Genomic DNA, 16,915 nt, shown 5'->3' with positions numbered 1-16,915 from the left:
GATGGGGTCCCTAAGACAGTTGGATGGCGTCTTGTACACCTCCTTCCGGCAACTCCTGCAGCCAAGCTGATGCCAAATGTCTTGCTCTGCTTTCCTTTGGACCACATCAGTGAGGTCTAATCGTCTGAGCACCCCTTGACTTCCATATACACTACCCAGGCTTGTGCCCTGGAGAGGTCACTTCAGTGCTGCTAACTCAGGAAAATAATAATAATAATAATAATAATAATAATAATAATAATAATAATAATAATATTTTTTTATTTATACCCCGCCCTCCCCAGCCAAGGCCGGGCTCAGAGCGGCTTACAAGCAATAATAAAAACAAGATGAATGATTACAACTTAAAAACAAAAATAAAATACAACATTAAAATAATGGAATATTAAAATGTAGCCTCATCGCAGGAGGAGAAGGAAAAGAAAGGGGGAAAAAAGAGAGGGAGGGAATCAAATTGGCTCCAAGCCAAAGGCCAGGCGGAACAACTCTGTCTTACAGGCCCTGCGGAAAGAAATCAGATCCCGCAGGGCCCTGGTCTCATGAGGCAGAGCGTTCCACCAGGCCGGAGCCAGAGTTGAAAAGGCCCTGGCTCTGGTTGAAGCCAATCTAACTTCCTTAGGGCCTGGGACCACTAGGGTGTTGTTATTTATGGACCTTGAGGCTCTCCGTGGGGCATACCAGGAGAGGCGGTCCCGTAGGTACGAGGGTCCTAGGCCGTGAAGGGCTTTAAAGGTCAAAATCAGCACCTTAAATCTGACCCTGTACTCCACCGGGAGCCAGTGCAGCTTGAAAAGCACTGGGTGAATATGCTCCCATGGCAGAGACCCCATGAGGAGCCTCACTGCAGCATTCTGTACCCGCTGGAGTTTCTGGGACAGCTTCAAGGGCAGCCCCGCATAGAGCGAATTACAGTAGTCAAGCCTGGAGATGACCGTCGCATGGATCACTGTGGCCAGGTCGGGGCGGGAAAGGTAAGGGACCAACTGCTTGATGCGGCGAAGGTGGAAAAATGTCGCCTTGGCTGTTGCTGTAACTTGCGCCTCCATGGAAAGGGGGGCATCAAGGATTACACCCAAACTCTTAACGGAAGGCAATGGCACTAATTGGGCCACCGCAAGAGAAGGGAGTTGGTCCCTCATCCCCATGCCATCCCGACCTAGCCATAGGACCTCTGTCTTCGAAGGATTTAGTTTCAATCGGCTCCCACGAAACCATCCAGCCACAGCTTCCAAACATCTGGTCAGTGTGTTCGGGGCCGAGTCAGTGTGGCCATCCATCAGCAGATAGAGCTGAGTGTCATCAGCATATTGGTGACAGCCCAGCCCAAAGCTCCGGATAATCTGGGCAAGGGGGCGCATAAAGATGTTAAAAAGCATTGGGAAAAGCAACGCTGGAGGCAGCAGTTACAAGTCACTGGTTTTTGCAGCCACAGCAGGTGCTGTGATTCTCCAGCAATTTGACTTTACCTTGGAGACAACCTCCATTGTCTCTCAAGACAGACAGATGCCGCCGCCAACAACAACAACAAGATTTGGGTTCCTTATGGCATCACAATGGTTATATGCAATTCTGCTTTTACTGCTCTTTGCAAAAATTTTGGGGCAAACATGCTGTCTTGTTTCCTGTCTATGCGTGTCCCATATCTTCCTGCTGATATCCTCAACATATTTTTTTAACCACAAATATTTAAAGTTTCCCTCCTGTTTTTGTTGTGTTATAGTTCACGAGTGCTTCTCTCAGCAGCAGTAATGCAGTAACATTGAGGAAGCATCGTAAAACAATAAAGCAGAATGATGTGTGGACGACCCAGTATAAATCCACCATTATAAATGCACTATTATTGTATCAATGAATGGCATGTTGTAGAATACACCTGTAAAAAACAAAAAATGAAACAGCACCAGACTGGAGGATTTCTATGTTAAAGCCACTCAGGCAGTTGCAGTTTACAGTTCACCAGTAAAGTTGCTATAAAATTCATACAAAAACCTAAATGTGTACTACCACCACTTGGAAACTACAGACACTATTTAGAAGCTATAGGGTGTCAAGTGGTGCATATATAAATTGTTCACATAAATTTCAGGGAGAGAGCAACCATTGCAATTGACTCAACCGGTATTAGAAGTTAAATGTCTGGACAAACAGGAACATTTTACTCCTTAAACTTAAGAAGGTAGGTACATAGCTATCAACTTTTCCCTTTTCTTGCGAGGAATCCTATTCGGAACAAGGGAATTTCCCTTAAAAAAAGGAAAACGTTGACAGCTATGGGTAGGTAGGCCAGTGGCAGACCTTCTTGGACACAGTGTGTTGCAGATGGAGCACCACCATTGTCATTGCAGGAAAGGCACACAGGAAACTGTCTTACACCAAATGAGATAACTGGTCAACCTATCTTGGTATTGTCTACACTGTAGCAGCAGCTCTCCAGGGTTTCAGACAAGGGGTCTATCCCAGTCCCACCTAGAAATGCTGAGGACTGAACCTCCGGCCTGTTGCGTGTCAGAATGTACTTTAACCCTCTGTGCTCACTGTGTTGTGAGTTTACTATTAAATCGCATGAAGAAAAACAAAGCATTGTACAGGTGGTGGTTTTGGCATGTGTCTGTGTAAATATTTCCCTGGAGAAAAAAAATCAGCGCACCCCTGACAATAAGAAGTGAGCTATGATATCTCTGTGTACATGAAAGATGCTGGCTTTTTGCCATATAAGTATGCCTGTGTGTGCCTTGCATGCACAAACACATGGTTATACTAAGAGGCATTTTAGAATTGTTTTTTTAAAATAGTAAGTTCAGCACTTCTGCTGCTTGGTCATACTGAACTAAGTATGTGTGGGAACCTCATGTCAAAGTGGCTTGGATGCAAGGTTCGGGGCATGGGAAGCAGTGGACAAAAGTCACTATCCTGCCAGGGGCAGAGGAAGGGGGTTGCAGTAGGGGTGGGCCGCCCCGGGTGTCACCACTGAGGGGGGTGACAAAATGCAGGGCAGCACTCAGCGCATTCGAGCCATGCATCTCTCCTGGGAGTGGCACAGTGGCTTGGGGGCACGCAGGCTTCACGCTGCCCCAAACGGTCCGCCCGCTGCCTCCCCTCAGCTGTAGGGCGGCTGAGCGGGAGAAGGCAGGCAGACTCCTTGGAGGCCCTGCAGAGCCTCCTACCCCATCTGGCTCTGCCCTGCAGGTGGCTGTCCCTGCCCCTGGACACATGCCGCCCCAGGTGCCCGATTGGCTTGCTCCACCGCTGTATCCTGCTGCCCTTAGTCTAAATCTATGGTCTCACAAAGGGGGAAAAGGAAGTTGGTGGCCTCAGTGCTTGATAGAAAAAGACTGGTAAGCCCACTCTCCCCAACTATTTCTTCAGCAAAGCCTTTACTATTCCCAGGCAATAATTTTGAGTCTTGGGTTACTTAATAGAGCTCTACTTTGGAATCTGTTTTTAGAATTCAGCTGTACAACATGTGTAGTCAGAAAAGTAGCTCTGAGCATTGTGTTCCACTCTCTCCATTCATCTCATTTCCACAGCTATTTAAAATTGCCATCTTATTCTTTTCCTGGCTCTACTCCCATCTTGTGTCTTTAACTACAGTTGGATAAATAGTCATTAGCAGATGTAATTCTTCCTACCACTTACTCCCTGTGCCTGGAAAAGTTTCATCTGTTAAATATCTATATCCCTTGGCTTGCTTCTTCCTGGCAATACAAACAAAAACTTTCTATAGGCATGTCCTGGTGTTCCAAACACTTGATAGGAAATGAATTTTGAGAGTTGTTGCTTGCAATTTGCTTTTTGTGGCCAGGCAACTGCGTTTTAATTTCTATTGTGAGGAGAAAGGACTCTGCGCATGCTCAAAGGAACTCATATCATTCCACAAGTTCTGGGGCTAAGGCACTAAAAACAGCTTTAAAAAGCTAAGCCTTTAAAAGCTAAGCCAAAGTAAAGACTCAATAATTTTGGCTCAGAGTAATGAAACCTTGTTATTTGAATCGGTTGTCTTCCCCTGCTGAATATGTGGGTTTCCTCTCCTGTTTTAGATTCGAGGCTGTGATGCAGTCGGCTCGCTTCACTTTTTTTTAAAAAAAATGCTTGGTGCTTTATTGTTCTGAGCTGACATTTCTCGTAAACAACTCATTTTCGGCACCTGCCACCTTTCCTTTAGCTTAGATTATTTTCTTGTTAGCTGACTGTTTTTAATTGAAGTCTTTGGATCCCCTTCTAAAGCAGGAGCCTTCCTTTCCTGACAAGCAGAGCAGGCTATGAATGGAGATTAATTGCGTGTCACGCTCTCCTATATCAAACTTGCTGCGTCTTTTAACAATCTGCAGAGTCTCTAGGCCTTCCGATAGGGAAGGTACGTTCCATCTATGCAAGCTAGAAAGACAGGCTCTTGAGTCAACTGCCACGTCGGCCTAATGTGTCGTCAGAAGCGATCATATCATTTAGAAAACACAGATCAGAAATAAGGGAGCTAGATTGAATTGATCTTCTGCATGTGTGGATTCACAATTTTTCTTTTTTATTTTGTACTGAGAGTTAGTTTGTAACATGATCAGAGTATTAAAGTGGATTAATTTATAAAATGAGAGTTGCTGGGCCTCGAAGCATGGAAGCCTCCCACTTCAACCCAGCAGGTGTATGGGGATGAATTTTGTATACTCACTAGTGAGGAAAATCTCTGGACTCTTGAAAGGCACTCTTTGTGCTGTTACTTCCAGTAGTCCGTGGCAGAGCCCTGGTGTGAGAAAAAGGGTTCAAGGCATTAGCTCTTGTGATAACTGCTCATGCTGAAAGGATTGAGGCCTATCCCATACCCAGTTCCCTCTGTCAACATAATACGTACGATATGTGCAACTGGGCTTGAGTCTATGAATGCTATAATAAATTTGTTAGTCTTTAATGTTCCACAATGCTCTTTATATTCAGATAGTGGCACATTTATTTCTTTATGAAATGCGTATACCACTCTTTATCTGTAGATCTCAAGGAGGTTCACAGAATAAAAATACAAGATAAAAACATAAAATACATAATAAAAACAAGAACCATAACAAACTAAACCAATACTCCCCTTCCCCTGAACAACCCCTCTTTGCAAATTAAGCACTCTATCTCAAATTAAACACTGGGTTTAGGCAAGGTGGTAACTACTCGACTGTTTCGGCATTAATATTGGTTTTTCTCTGGCCTTATATATTTTTGTTTCTTTTCCTGTTTGCAAAATATCTGCAGCCAAACTTGCTAGCTTGTCTGTGTTCTTTCTTGATATTTTATAACATCACAGATGAGCAGTAAAACTAACGCAACTTAATCTCAAACAGCTTAAATTTGAGCAGTTTATATGCTTCTCTTCCTGATCCACTCTGAAACTTTATGGCCTGGTTTTTCTATTTCATTTCCTGGTGCTTTGGACATGGCAGATCGCTCTGGAAATGGGACTGGGACTGGGAGGGAAAGGCTGTAGCTGGTGGAAATTTGCAAAAGTGACTGGTGTTTTTATTACAATGCACCCTGTCACTGGTCTGTAGAAGCATTGAAGTTAGGGCTGCTTTTAGGGATGGGATAGTGTGCATTTTAATATGACGCTACACGTTTCACACCTTCCAGAACATTATGCAAGTTGAAAAATAGTTGTCCTTCAATGTTATAGCATTTCTTTGAATTTTACAAAACAGTTCATAGAATCATAGAACGGTAGAGTTGGAAGGGACCCTGAGGGTCACCTTTTAAGGTTGTGAAATTATTGTTGCTTTGTTGAACTGGTAGTTTGTCTGATGTTTCTGTTAATAGCCTAATTTCTTCTTCTCCCAAATTTGTAACTACTCCCCACATCTCTCTAGATGTTGAAGATTACCTGGTGGAGGGGCTGCAGGATGAGAACCTGAATGCTACAGAGAAGAGGCAGAGGGATGCAATCTTGATTGATATAAAGCAACTTAAAGAGAGGTTTGTATATCCAACAGTTCTGATGGGGACAATTTCTTTTAAACAAATCTATCAAACTCAGTTTTCTGTGTCCGACAGTGGCCAAATACGGAATGCTTCAGCTGAAAGTGCAAAAGAGGGTGGAGCCTGTTCTTTTATACTTTCCTGAACTCTGAGGACCAAACTAACATGTTGTTGGTTTATATGCGTCTGTTAATGAGGATCTATATTGTAGCAGCAAAAGGAGGGAGTGCAGAAACATCGCCCTGACTGCAACTTAAGTTTCCTGCAGTCTTCCTTCACTCACCCTCATGTCCCCCTTTCCACAGCAAGCTCTAATTCGGGTAGTGTGATTGGTTGTGTGAATTGCACTTGGGGAAATGGTTGGTAAGGTATAACTGAAAGGTTGCCCTCCTTACCCTCATACCCTTTTTACTAGTAAAACTGGATAGACACACACCATGCTATCCACATGATTGTCGCAAATCTATGTTTCAACTCATCTCATTAGGCAGGGCCAGCTGAAGCAATGGGCCAGGTGGGGCACTGGCCCGAGGGTCCAGGAGCTCAGAGGGACTCCTCACTGGCCACAGCCCCATCCTGGCTGCAGACCTTTGTGCCGTTGGAGAATCAGTGTGACAGCTGGGTCCCATGCTTGGTTTGGTGCCCCTGCTGCTACCTAGGGGCAGGAATCTCTGGGAACTAAGCATATAGTGCATTGACTGTGGAGGTACAATAACTTAATTCTTGGTAACTTTATTGCAGGGTTTAATCTTGCTGTAGCTCAGCATTCATTCATTCATTCATTTAAAGAGCTGACCATTTCCTGTTCAAAAATTATGGGGATTGGGAAAAAATTAAGAGCAAGGTTACAAGTTCAATACACATTGTCTTTTGTTTCATCTACAACAATTGTAGTGTTAAGCAGGCATTTATGCAGCAATGTATATACTTTAATGTATATGTTGCAAGGCTTGCATTGCACATAAGTCATTTCCCTAGTTTAAGCTGAAATCCTCATTCCATTTACATGGGAGTAAGCTCTACTGAATTCCACAGGACTTACTTCTGAGCAGAAATGGTTAGGATTGCACTGTTAGGAATCTTCTTCATGGAGAAATAAACACATTGTTTTTGTTATGCTCCCGTTGAGCTCAAGCTTTGGATCACTTTGCCAAGCTCAGCCCACAAGCTTTAAGAAGCCATTTAAACAGCAAGATAAAATGCCTTGTTCTTATTTTTTAAAATAAGCTTTTTATGACAGAAAATAATATAAAGTGAATGTGTGTGGTATAGGTATTTTATAGAGATAGTATTTACCCTACATTTAAATGTTAAATAAATAAAGGTCACACTAGGGCCTTTTCTCTCTTGCCGCCCCTTTTGCCTCCCATCTTTTTGTTCCTTCTCTTCTTACCCTATACATTCCCACTCAGCTGTCAATTCCATCTCTTCCCTCCCCTTCACTCCAAGGTTGCATACTACAGCCTCACTCCCACCTTGCTTTCTAACCACTTCATACATGCACTGCTTATATGAGGGGTTCCTTCTAGTGCTTGTCCAACCAAAATACTTCTCCATGATAAGAATGGGATACAGTTCCAAAGCCCACATGTGGAGCAACACTGGCATATGGGACAGAGTCTTACATGGAAGCCAGAATGTTCTGGAATAAGTGGCATCTCCTCTGAAGAGCAGGGTCACTTGGGGAATCTTAAGACGTTCTGCTGTTAATTTAATTAGCACCTCCATCGCCTCCACAAGCTATTAGATGCCATTGCAGGCAGATTTTGAAGGACATGTGGTGGGAGATTAGAAGAATGGAGCACCTGGTGGGAATTGCAGGGCATTGCAAGGGTAAGGAGGGTCCGCATTTTTTTTTAAAGGTTCAAGTTAGGGGCATCTTAGAAAGTCAAGGACAGCCAAGAATTGTCATGCACCATGTATACTCTGCATTACAACACCAAATCGAAATTATGCACCGATAAAAGACAAAATTGTCCAGCCTGAATAAACTAAATTAAGCAAGTTTGCTTATGTTTTGCATAATTTTTTTTTCTTATATTGGGCTGTATTTGTTATATTTCATACAAGGTAGAACTATAGACTATTTCATTTTAGAAATGTTGCTTCTAATCAACTGCTTTATGCAATCTCTCTCTCCTTGTTTGACGAGTTTCTTGCTGTGTGCAATGTGCCCCATTATCAACTTTATACATTGTGATTAGATCCAGCTTTATATTTGAAATATGTCCCAAATCTTAGTGATTTTAATGTATTGTCTCTTACTAACAAAGAATTATGGTGATTGGTGTTGTTTGTTTGAGTTTGTTTTTGTTATGAGGAAGGACAAAGGCTATTCAGAGTGCTGAGCTTTCTTTCGCTGACTGTTAAAAGAAGTCCTGTTTTGTGTCCAAGCCGACCTTTCTGAGATTTCACCAGGCCTACGTTCTCTGGGGCATATTTTCACAGCTGTAAAGATTGGAAACTTGCGATTTCAGGATTTTCTTAGAAAAATATATGCTGGGAAATATTTGGCTCGGTTCTAGATATGATAGAATCTGGCAATGAGAGTGCAAAAGGAAACAAGAACACATTTTAAAGAAGCCAAAGAGTTATAGGAAAACTGGGCATGAAAGGACACATGGGAAAGGATTTGGTGAGCAGGTGTTCAAATGTTAATGCCAAAGGGAAATGAGGAAACTGGAATGCATTGTACTGAAAGGACATGAAGGAAATAAGAGAAACCTGGTAGAGCAGTGGTTGGGTGTAAACTCTATGGACAGAACAGGGAGGCGGGCACTGGAGGTAGTGTGGCTCTGTATGTCAAGGGAAGACGTAGAATCTAATATACTAAAAATTAAACTTATGTGGGTATAAATACCAGAATTGCACTATTACCCCACAGACACTAAAACTCTGACAATGATAATGAGATGGAGGAACCTTCTCTAGATCCAACCCATTTATTTCCGTATTACGGACTGGGAATGCAGACTGAGAGTGCAACTTCCTCAGTTTCTGTTTGATACCTACCTTGCCATGGTGTGTCACTTTTAAGACAGGGAAAGGAATAGCTGGATAATGAATTTCTTCACTTCTGCAGGCTGAGGTGACCCGAGCCACCTGTCAATCACTCAGTTGCACTCCCAGTTATTCCTTTGTATCCATGGCTTGAGTTGAAGTTGGGCTGTGAAGGACAAAAAAACCCAAACTTCTTTTGCAGGTGCAGTTTGAACCCCCTTCTCTGTTTTGCTTTCCTGGCTTAAAGGCAAGCCAGGGGAGTGATGGACATTTCAGAAGTGCAGGTTGAGCTTGCTTCTTTCTGATTCTTCTTCTAGCTGCAGCTTGAAGTTTCCTGTGCCTGATATTACCGGTATATATGTCAGGCCAAGGAAAGGGAATAGTTTGCCCCAAACAGCCTGATGGGCCTGATTAGGATATACCTCATGCTTGTGCCCAGGGCCACTAACATGGCAACCTGATTTCTGCTGTTCCAGCAGCTTCTCTTCATTGGATTTATAGAGGGGTTTAATGTAAAACCAGTATAGATTGTATTGTGGAATTATTGTGCAGAGAATGCAAACTGGGTTTCTCAAATTCACATTGTCCCATTGTAAAGAGACCTTAAACTGCATACTCCTGCTCTGACTTTTTGGTCATGCAATCACTGGCGCATTTACGCCATTGTAGACTGGTCTAAACTAGTCTAGTCTGATTTTAAACCCCCACCTTTCAGTTCACTCAAGTGGGCAGAGTGTTTTTATCCTTCGTAAGGTCACAGCCGGGTATCCCCTGCAGAAGAACGTTGTGCGATGCCCCGCTGTATCCAAATCAATCTTTCCTGCTGGCTAATTAAGCACCAGTTTTCTTACTTAGCAACTTGGGACTGTGTAATTAACAGCCCGGGTTGCCGTGAATAATTGAAAGTTAGGCACTATCTTCAGGAGATGGAGGGAACCTTCTGGATACTGGATACTGAAATAGAGTGAAGTTTGATCAGAATGTAGAACTGGACTTTCTGTAGTTCTGAATCTGAATGTAGTGGGGGAAGAAGTGCATGAAGGGTAGCTCTGTCAGGGATTTCTCCTTGTTTCACGCCCTGTGCCCTATCCTGTGTCCTTCGTCACTTCATCTCCCTTGAGCTTTCAGAAGACTTTTGGTTCTCCCTGTTCCTTCTCCGTTCTGTCTCCCTGGGCTCCTAAGTGCACTAGGGTGGCACAGGGGAGGGGTCCTTGCCTTCACATTGTGCCCCTTGAAATTACTTTCAGGAAATGTTGCTAGACCTTGACAGGTGCAAATAATTGTCCAGGGCTCTTGAAACGCACTCCTGAAAATTTATCTTATTTATTCCCCACTTTGGTTTATGACACTTTATAATACTGCCCTGAGGGGGTTAATGCCCTGCCGTGCTCCTTCTGACATAATTACTTTCCTTTAAACCATGGATGAGGAACTGTTTTACTGTTTAGAGGGTAATCTGCATGCTGGCATGGGGTGGTGCCAGAGCCAAATGTATGGAGGCACCCTCTTCTCCTTTCTTCTTTTTCTGCCACCCTCCCTATTTGCTTCTCCTTGCTGAGGCACCTAGATGTCTTGAAACAATGTTTTCTGACCAGAAGCATTTCTGAGCCCTGGTTTCAATTAAGATCTACATACAGTCCTCTCTTCTTTCTTTTTAAAAGCTTAATTGGAGCTAGAGGTTACCTTCCCCACCTTAAAAAAAAAAGTAGGGATGGGGAATCCCAAGCAGCTTCTGTTTACATTAACTAAGTATATGGTAATTTTAATTTCTAAACTGTGTTTGAATAATCAGAGATGAGAGCAAATGGGAAAGAGAAATTTCAGAGTAATCTTTAGCTCATTAGCTTAACTATAGCAATAGTAATTCCCTAGCAATAAGAAGCTCATTAAGTCAGATGGCTTGTGATATCAAGATAAAAGTGGTATTTAAGAATGTGACCTCTTGGTCAGGCAGGTAGCTGAGCTCTCTGGTTTTAATACCCCATTTTGCTTAGCCCAGTTGGATTTTACCTTTAATTAGCTGGAGCACTGGTTTTCATATTCTAGTATGTCTGAGAGCTGACATTTCCTTCACTTGGCAATTGGATTGGATGAATTCTGTTGAACATAATTCTTGGGTCTTGGCTGTGTTGGCTTATCCTTCCCTGGGGGGCAAAATCGGTTTGACGGGGAAGCCATTTTTCTCTCTCTTCATGTCACTGCTTCATTTATATTTGAAACAGGCTCAGTTTGTGGAATGCTCTTCCCTTGAAAATGCCAACATGTTTGGTTTGTATCCAATGTTAGTCATGCTCCGAGTAGACCCATTGAAATTAATGGACAAGATTACCTTAGGTTAATTGACTTCAGTGGGCTTACTCTGAGCAGAATTTAACTGGATACAACCCTTTTTCATTTCAGGATCAAGTGAGGTATTTTTCAGTGTATCTGTTCAGTAATTACCTATAGTAGGTAGCCTCTTCTGTGATTTTTTTTTGCTGTTCTTAGTGTTTATTTGGTTTTTATGATTTATGACTGCATTTATGTAATTTTATGGAATCTGCATCTTTTACCTTGGCCTGGGATCCACTGAGATGAATGAGATGAAGGGTGGGTTAAAATATTCCTAATAAATAAAGAACTAAATTCAATAACACTGTGTGTGCAGGTGAGGAAAGCTCCCCCTCCCCTGTTGTTCTTAGATGTATTTTGTTGCTTGAAGTACCTTTCATCTCACACTGGATTACTTTTTATACCTGAGCTAGGCTCTGAGAAAAGTGCCTGCAGTGATGGAGCATTGAGAGGTGAGGCGAGGGGCGAAGTTCAGCTCTCCTCACCTGCACACATCTTCCTTTTTTTTTTTTTTACAGCTTGAACTTAAACACAAACAGGGCAACTATGGCTGCCATAAGGTTTGGACTTGAGCTGTGAAGGAGCACAAAACACATACCCCCAAACACATTGAAGCTAAAATCCGGGATGGCATCTTCCTGGACACAATTTCCCGTTTTTTATCACGATAACACAGCAGCCATTTTGGTTGCCATGATCTTGCGCAATTTTGTGGCCCTGTTCCCCCTACAAAAGTGTTTTTTTCAGATGTAGTGTCCAAAAATGCACGTTTGGGGGCAATGTGCAAGACTTTGACTCCAAAAAAGTGCTTTTTCAGGGGGATATTGTACCACGAAATCAGGACAACCAGAATGGCCACCATTCTCTTGTGATAAAAAATGGGATGTCCTGGTTTTTCTGGGATACTTGCAGTGTATGAAAGTAGATTTTGTAGGACCAATATAAAGCCTCATGAAATTGGAGTTTGAAATTTTGTGGGGAGTCTACATGAGGAAAGTAGGCTTCTGGCAACAGATGACCACCATCTCAACTAGTGGAGGATGACTGGGATATTGACAGAGGGGGCAGAACTAGTGTGGTCACTTCTGTGTCTTCTCCATGCAGAGCTGATTGTAGAAAAAGAAAAGTCTGTAGAAGACTTCTTCTTACACGTGCTCATATCTAATTTGTACCAAAGAACTTTGATGCCTTGTAATCCAGGATACCGATAATGTGAACATGGAGGTCTTGCTATCTGAACACAATGCGTTCTAAGGAAATTGTCCATTAGGCCAGTGTTTTTCAACCACTGTTCCGTGGCACACTAGTGTGCCGCGAGATGTTGCCTGGTGTGCCGTGGGAAAAATTGAAAAATTTGAAAGATTTAAAAATAAAGTATTTTATAATTTTTCATATTTCTGTTTACTTACTATTTCATAATAAAGTAATTATAAAATACTTTCTTTGTGTTTATTTGATTCCTATTCAAGAGAATTACTTTATATATAGTCAATATAGGCACAGAGTTAATTTTTTTAACATTTTCTAATGGTGGTATGCCTCGTGATTTTTTTCATGAAACAAGTGTGCCTTTGCCCCAAAAAGGTTGAAAAACACTGCATTAGGCAAGTGTTAGCATAATGAGTGGACAATTTCCATTGATTCCTATGGGGAAATTTCTATTGCAATCCCGGCCACAAAATTTTGACCCGCAAATGAGAGAAAAATCACAGAATTTTTACCCCCAAATGATGGGGAAAGCTGCATTGTTTTATCCTGTACTTTCCATACGTCCCATGATCATATTATGAAGTAGTTGTGTTCTATGTTATAAATCAAGCACTGCTAGGAGTTGTTTCTTTTTGCTTTACAATGTATTTCTTCTCAATAAAAAAATTGCTGTAGCGAAAGCGGTTTTTTTATTCTGAAAGTAAAAAGTTTGAGAACCACGGCTGTAAAGTGTGGCTCCCCTGCAGGCTGCTTAGAGAACAATCCTTTTGGGCCCTGAAGAGCTACCACAGGGAGGAGTTTCTTCTTAGGGGGTGATTCTGAGGGAAAGTGGAAGATTTGAGATAGGAAAGAGTTCGCACAGGAAGAGTGACTAAAAAGCACCCTTCAGAGGAGGCAGTGGAGGAGGGAGCTGCAGCTTTTGGCCCTCACACAGCATTCATCAAACAGCAGCTCTGCAGCCGCCCCGAGTGAGAGGAAACTGAGGCCTACAGGAGCCTTGTAGACCAGAGCTGTGTAGCAGCAGACAGACTTGAGACCAGTTGTTACACACTAGTGGATGTAAAACTACACATTGTAATTTTATATTGTGAAGTGCCATGAGATCTTTGGGAATAGGGTGGTATACACATTTTAATACAGTGGTACCTCCGGTTAAGAACTTAATTCATCCTGGAGGTCCGTTCTTAACCTGAAACTGTTCTTAACCTGAGGTACTTCTTTAGTTAATGGGGCCTCCTGCTACGATTTCTGTTCTCATCCTGAAGCAAAGTTCTTAACATGAAGTACTATTTCTGGGTTAGCGGAGTCTGTAACCTGAAGCATCTGTAACCCGAGGTACCATTGTAATAGTAGTAGTAGTAGTAGTAGTAGTAGTAGTAATGGCAGTAATAGTGGTGGATAACTGGTTCATTATTAGACTCTTATTTTTAAAAATACATATTAAAATGTTTTTAGACCACCTTTGAGAGCAAAAGCCCCACCTCAAGGCAGCTTACAAAGCAAAATAAGAGTACATAGTTAAGTAAAACCGCTGATAAACTGTAAAACAACTGTCCTTTTAAAAATGTTAAAATCCAACAAGAAGATATGGCTCAGACCATCAGTCCGACAAGCACCTCTCAAGAGAAGCTGAGGAAAACATAGCTTTCTTCAGTTCGTTTCTTAAACGAACTTCAAGGAGCTTTAGAACACCGACACGTACAGGCAACGTTTAAAGTTATATACAAGTCAGTGGACCTAAAACATGGTGGGAAAGGGCAAAACTGGAGACTACGTCAAAGTTTTGAGTCTGAGGTAAGTTCATCTGTCTTTCATTGTGCAAACATTGGTGGAAGGCTGGCATACTGTTTGTGTGAGATGGGAAAAAAGCACCAATTCCATTTTTTTGTGCATCTGTACATCCTCTGATTCTCATAACAAAGTAAATAGTATAATGTTGTGTGATATAGTGGAGTTTTAATGCTTAGCACAGGAATTACTCACTAGTTGGTAACCCTATGGTACATTCTGTGTGGTCTATAAACAACTGTACACCCTCCTTCAAATATTTTAAAGCAGTTGAAACGTGTCAATATATATATTTCCTCCTATGCCTTAATCTTTTCTTTTTTGCACAGGTATTGTGGGCCCAGGAGTGTATTTTGTAAGAATTTCCTTTTCTTCTCATAAGCTGTCAATGTTAATACCAATTTTTAGGTCTAAATATGGCAGAGCATTTCCATGAATGTGGATATGGACTCCTGCTGTCTGGTGCTTTCTGAGAGGCTGAAAAATAATTCACTGTTGTTTAGCTTTTGTTTTTGCATTAATGTGGGGAGAATTTAAACATATATGGTAGTTCATATTCTTCTTGGAGTATACTTTGATACCTTATAGGTCATGATCTGTATAGTTCCCATGATTTAAAAAATATTTCCACTAAGTCCTTTCTATCTTCAATGTTATTTTTCCATCTGTTTCCTTGCAGATTAGTTATTTAATTTCAAGCAATATCACTATGGCTGCTTTCACACCATACATTTAAAGTACATGACTTCTGCAAAGAATCCTGGGAGCTGTAGTTTACCTGCACAGAACTGCAATTTCCAGCACCGTTAACAAACTACTGTTCCCAGAATTCTGTGGGGGGGGGGAGTAATGTGCTTTATATGTTATTTAAATGTATGGTATGTACCCAGCTAAAAATGCTTAAGGTGGTATAGTCAAAACCAGTCCCTAATTTTCTCCCTCCAACTTTGGACTTGGAATGGATTTTAAAAGGGTGTTCTGAGGTTTCTGTTCGCCTGCCTCTTCTTCCCTCTTGCCTGCTTGAAGTCCTGTTCAGCATCAGTTATTTTTCCTTGGGTGGACATTAAAATAGCCAACAAGTTAAACCCAGATTTGTCAAGCTCTAACTTAAATATCCGCTGTGGTGGTTTTAGTGTTCTCAATTGGCTAGAAGTGCAAGGGAGTATAATTATACCCTGACTTTATAGATTTGTCTCACGGCTCGTTTATTCTAAACCGTTTTGGAGGGTGGCAGCCTTTGCTAAACGCTCTACCTGCCAGCTTTCTTTGACCCCCACCTTGAATGGGAGATTATGGTGTCTCCCTCTGTCGCTTAGTTGTTCACAGCAGTGATACACTGCTTGCTTGATGTAAAGTGGAAGGTTTTTTTTTTTTTTGAAACAAAGTGCACAGTACAGTCTTACCATGACACTATGGTAATTTGCTACTTCACAGGGGCAAACCTTGAATGCTATGGAAGGTAAGATTAGTCAGACAGATCTTATCTGTGGTGGGACAAAATCCACTGTCATTGAAATGAATGAAATGTAGCTTGCATTCATGGTGTGCTCAGGAGAATTTCCTGAAGAATTGTGACTAATGGTTTAGTGTGGAGGTGCCATTCGGTTTTATACCCCATTCCCCCAAATGTTTTGGCCAGCCCTGTACAATCCCCCCTCCACAAATCTCTGTCCTGAACAGCTGATCAGTACTGTGTGAGTTACACACACACTATTTCTTTTAAAATAAGTGGCCTTGGGACACTTGGGGGGGGGGGTTACGGGGTACAATTTGCCTCTGCCCCTGCAAAGTAAGATGTACCTGAATGAATGCATTTCTTATATTAATGGTGGGGGCAAAAACCCTAAGACCACCATCTGACTAGCATAACAGGTAGCACCAACCATGTCAAAACATATGAAGAAAGTTAAGCCGTGAAAACCAAGTTAGATATCACAATACTTGAATCAAGAACATAATTTTAAATGGGTGTTGACAGCAAAAGCATTTTAAGATCCTTCACAACTTTTGATGTTTCAAATAAAAAAAGCAGTTAATGTGTTTTATAACTTAATTCATATTGTCAGGCTTTGAAGGCTTGACTGTAAACATTTAAAGTCATTATTATTCTACTCTGTAAATGTAAAACTAGGCACCTGTTGCTCACCTTGCTAGAAGTAAAATCTTAGAACTGTGGTGAGTATTATCCCAGGTTATCCAATACTTTAGTTTGTTAAGAAACATAAAACCTCCAAATGAGCTCTACTTTGAGCAAAGTGTTCAGGTTTTGCAAGGTTTGTTTGATCTAGCTTGCAAAATTTCTGGCTTGTTCTGCAAAGTACTTTGTTTTGATTTAGTAAGCTTTCCTCCCGTTGTGAATAGCAGGGGATGGGGGAATTATAATTGAAAGTGTCACAGGAGCAAAGGGTGAAGGCCTCCCACACCATGGTCCAGGTCTCTTCCAACCTACCTCCTTGCACCTCCCTGCCAAGGCCAAATAACTTCATGTCTAGCTTGTCCCATAGTTCTTGGAAAACTTTCCATATGCGTCTGTAATGTTACTTAAGCAATGTTGATGGAAATGAAATGACAAGGGAAGAGCAAAATGAGGAAATTAATTTTAAAGTGGGTGGGAAACCTTGGGTAATTTCCATACAGA

At 41.8% G+C, this 16,915-nt stretch overlaps 2 protein-coding genes across 9 annotated transcripts in view; both read left to right on the top strand.

Moving 5' to 3' along the window:
• The window catches only part of HOXB1 (homeobox B1), a 75,484-nt gene extending 65,325 nt beyond the window's left edge, over window positions 1–10,159 (top strand). Inside the window, exon 3 of the transcript XR_014162418.1 lies at window positions 10,150–10,159. The gene's annotated coding sequence lies outside the window, so the exon portion shown is untranslated. The remainder of the gene's footprint in view (window positions 1–10,149) is intronic.
• SKAP1 (src kinase associated phosphoprotein 1) overlaps window positions 1–16,915 on the top strand; it is a 338,051-nt gene that overhangs the window by 21,097 nt on the left and 300,039 nt on the right. For 4 of the 8 annotated variants that reach the window (XM_081885658.1, XM_081885659.1, XM_081885654.1 and 1 more), the window contains exon 4: window positions 5,841–5,946. In XM_081885658.1, the coding sequence (XP_081741784.1) occupies window positions 5,841–5,946 (106 nt within the window). Of the gene's footprint in view, window positions 1–4,591; window positions 4,635–5,840; window positions 5,947–13,342; window positions 13,549–13,905; window positions 14,284–16,915 lie in introns of those variants that run through there. The other 4 variants (XM_081885661.1, XM_081885662.1, XM_081885656.1 and 1 more) reach the window with 4 other exon arrangements.

This window comes from Podarcis melisellensis, assembly GCF_964234715.1.
Source record: "Podarcis melisellensis genome assembly, chromosome: 13".
NCBI classification, from domain to species: Eukaryota; Metazoa; Chordata; class Lepidosauria; order Squamata; family Lacertidae; genus Podarcis; species Podarcis melisellensis.
Note: the sequence above shows the minus strand (reverse complement) of the source record. Positions and strands in the feature narration are given on the sequence as shown.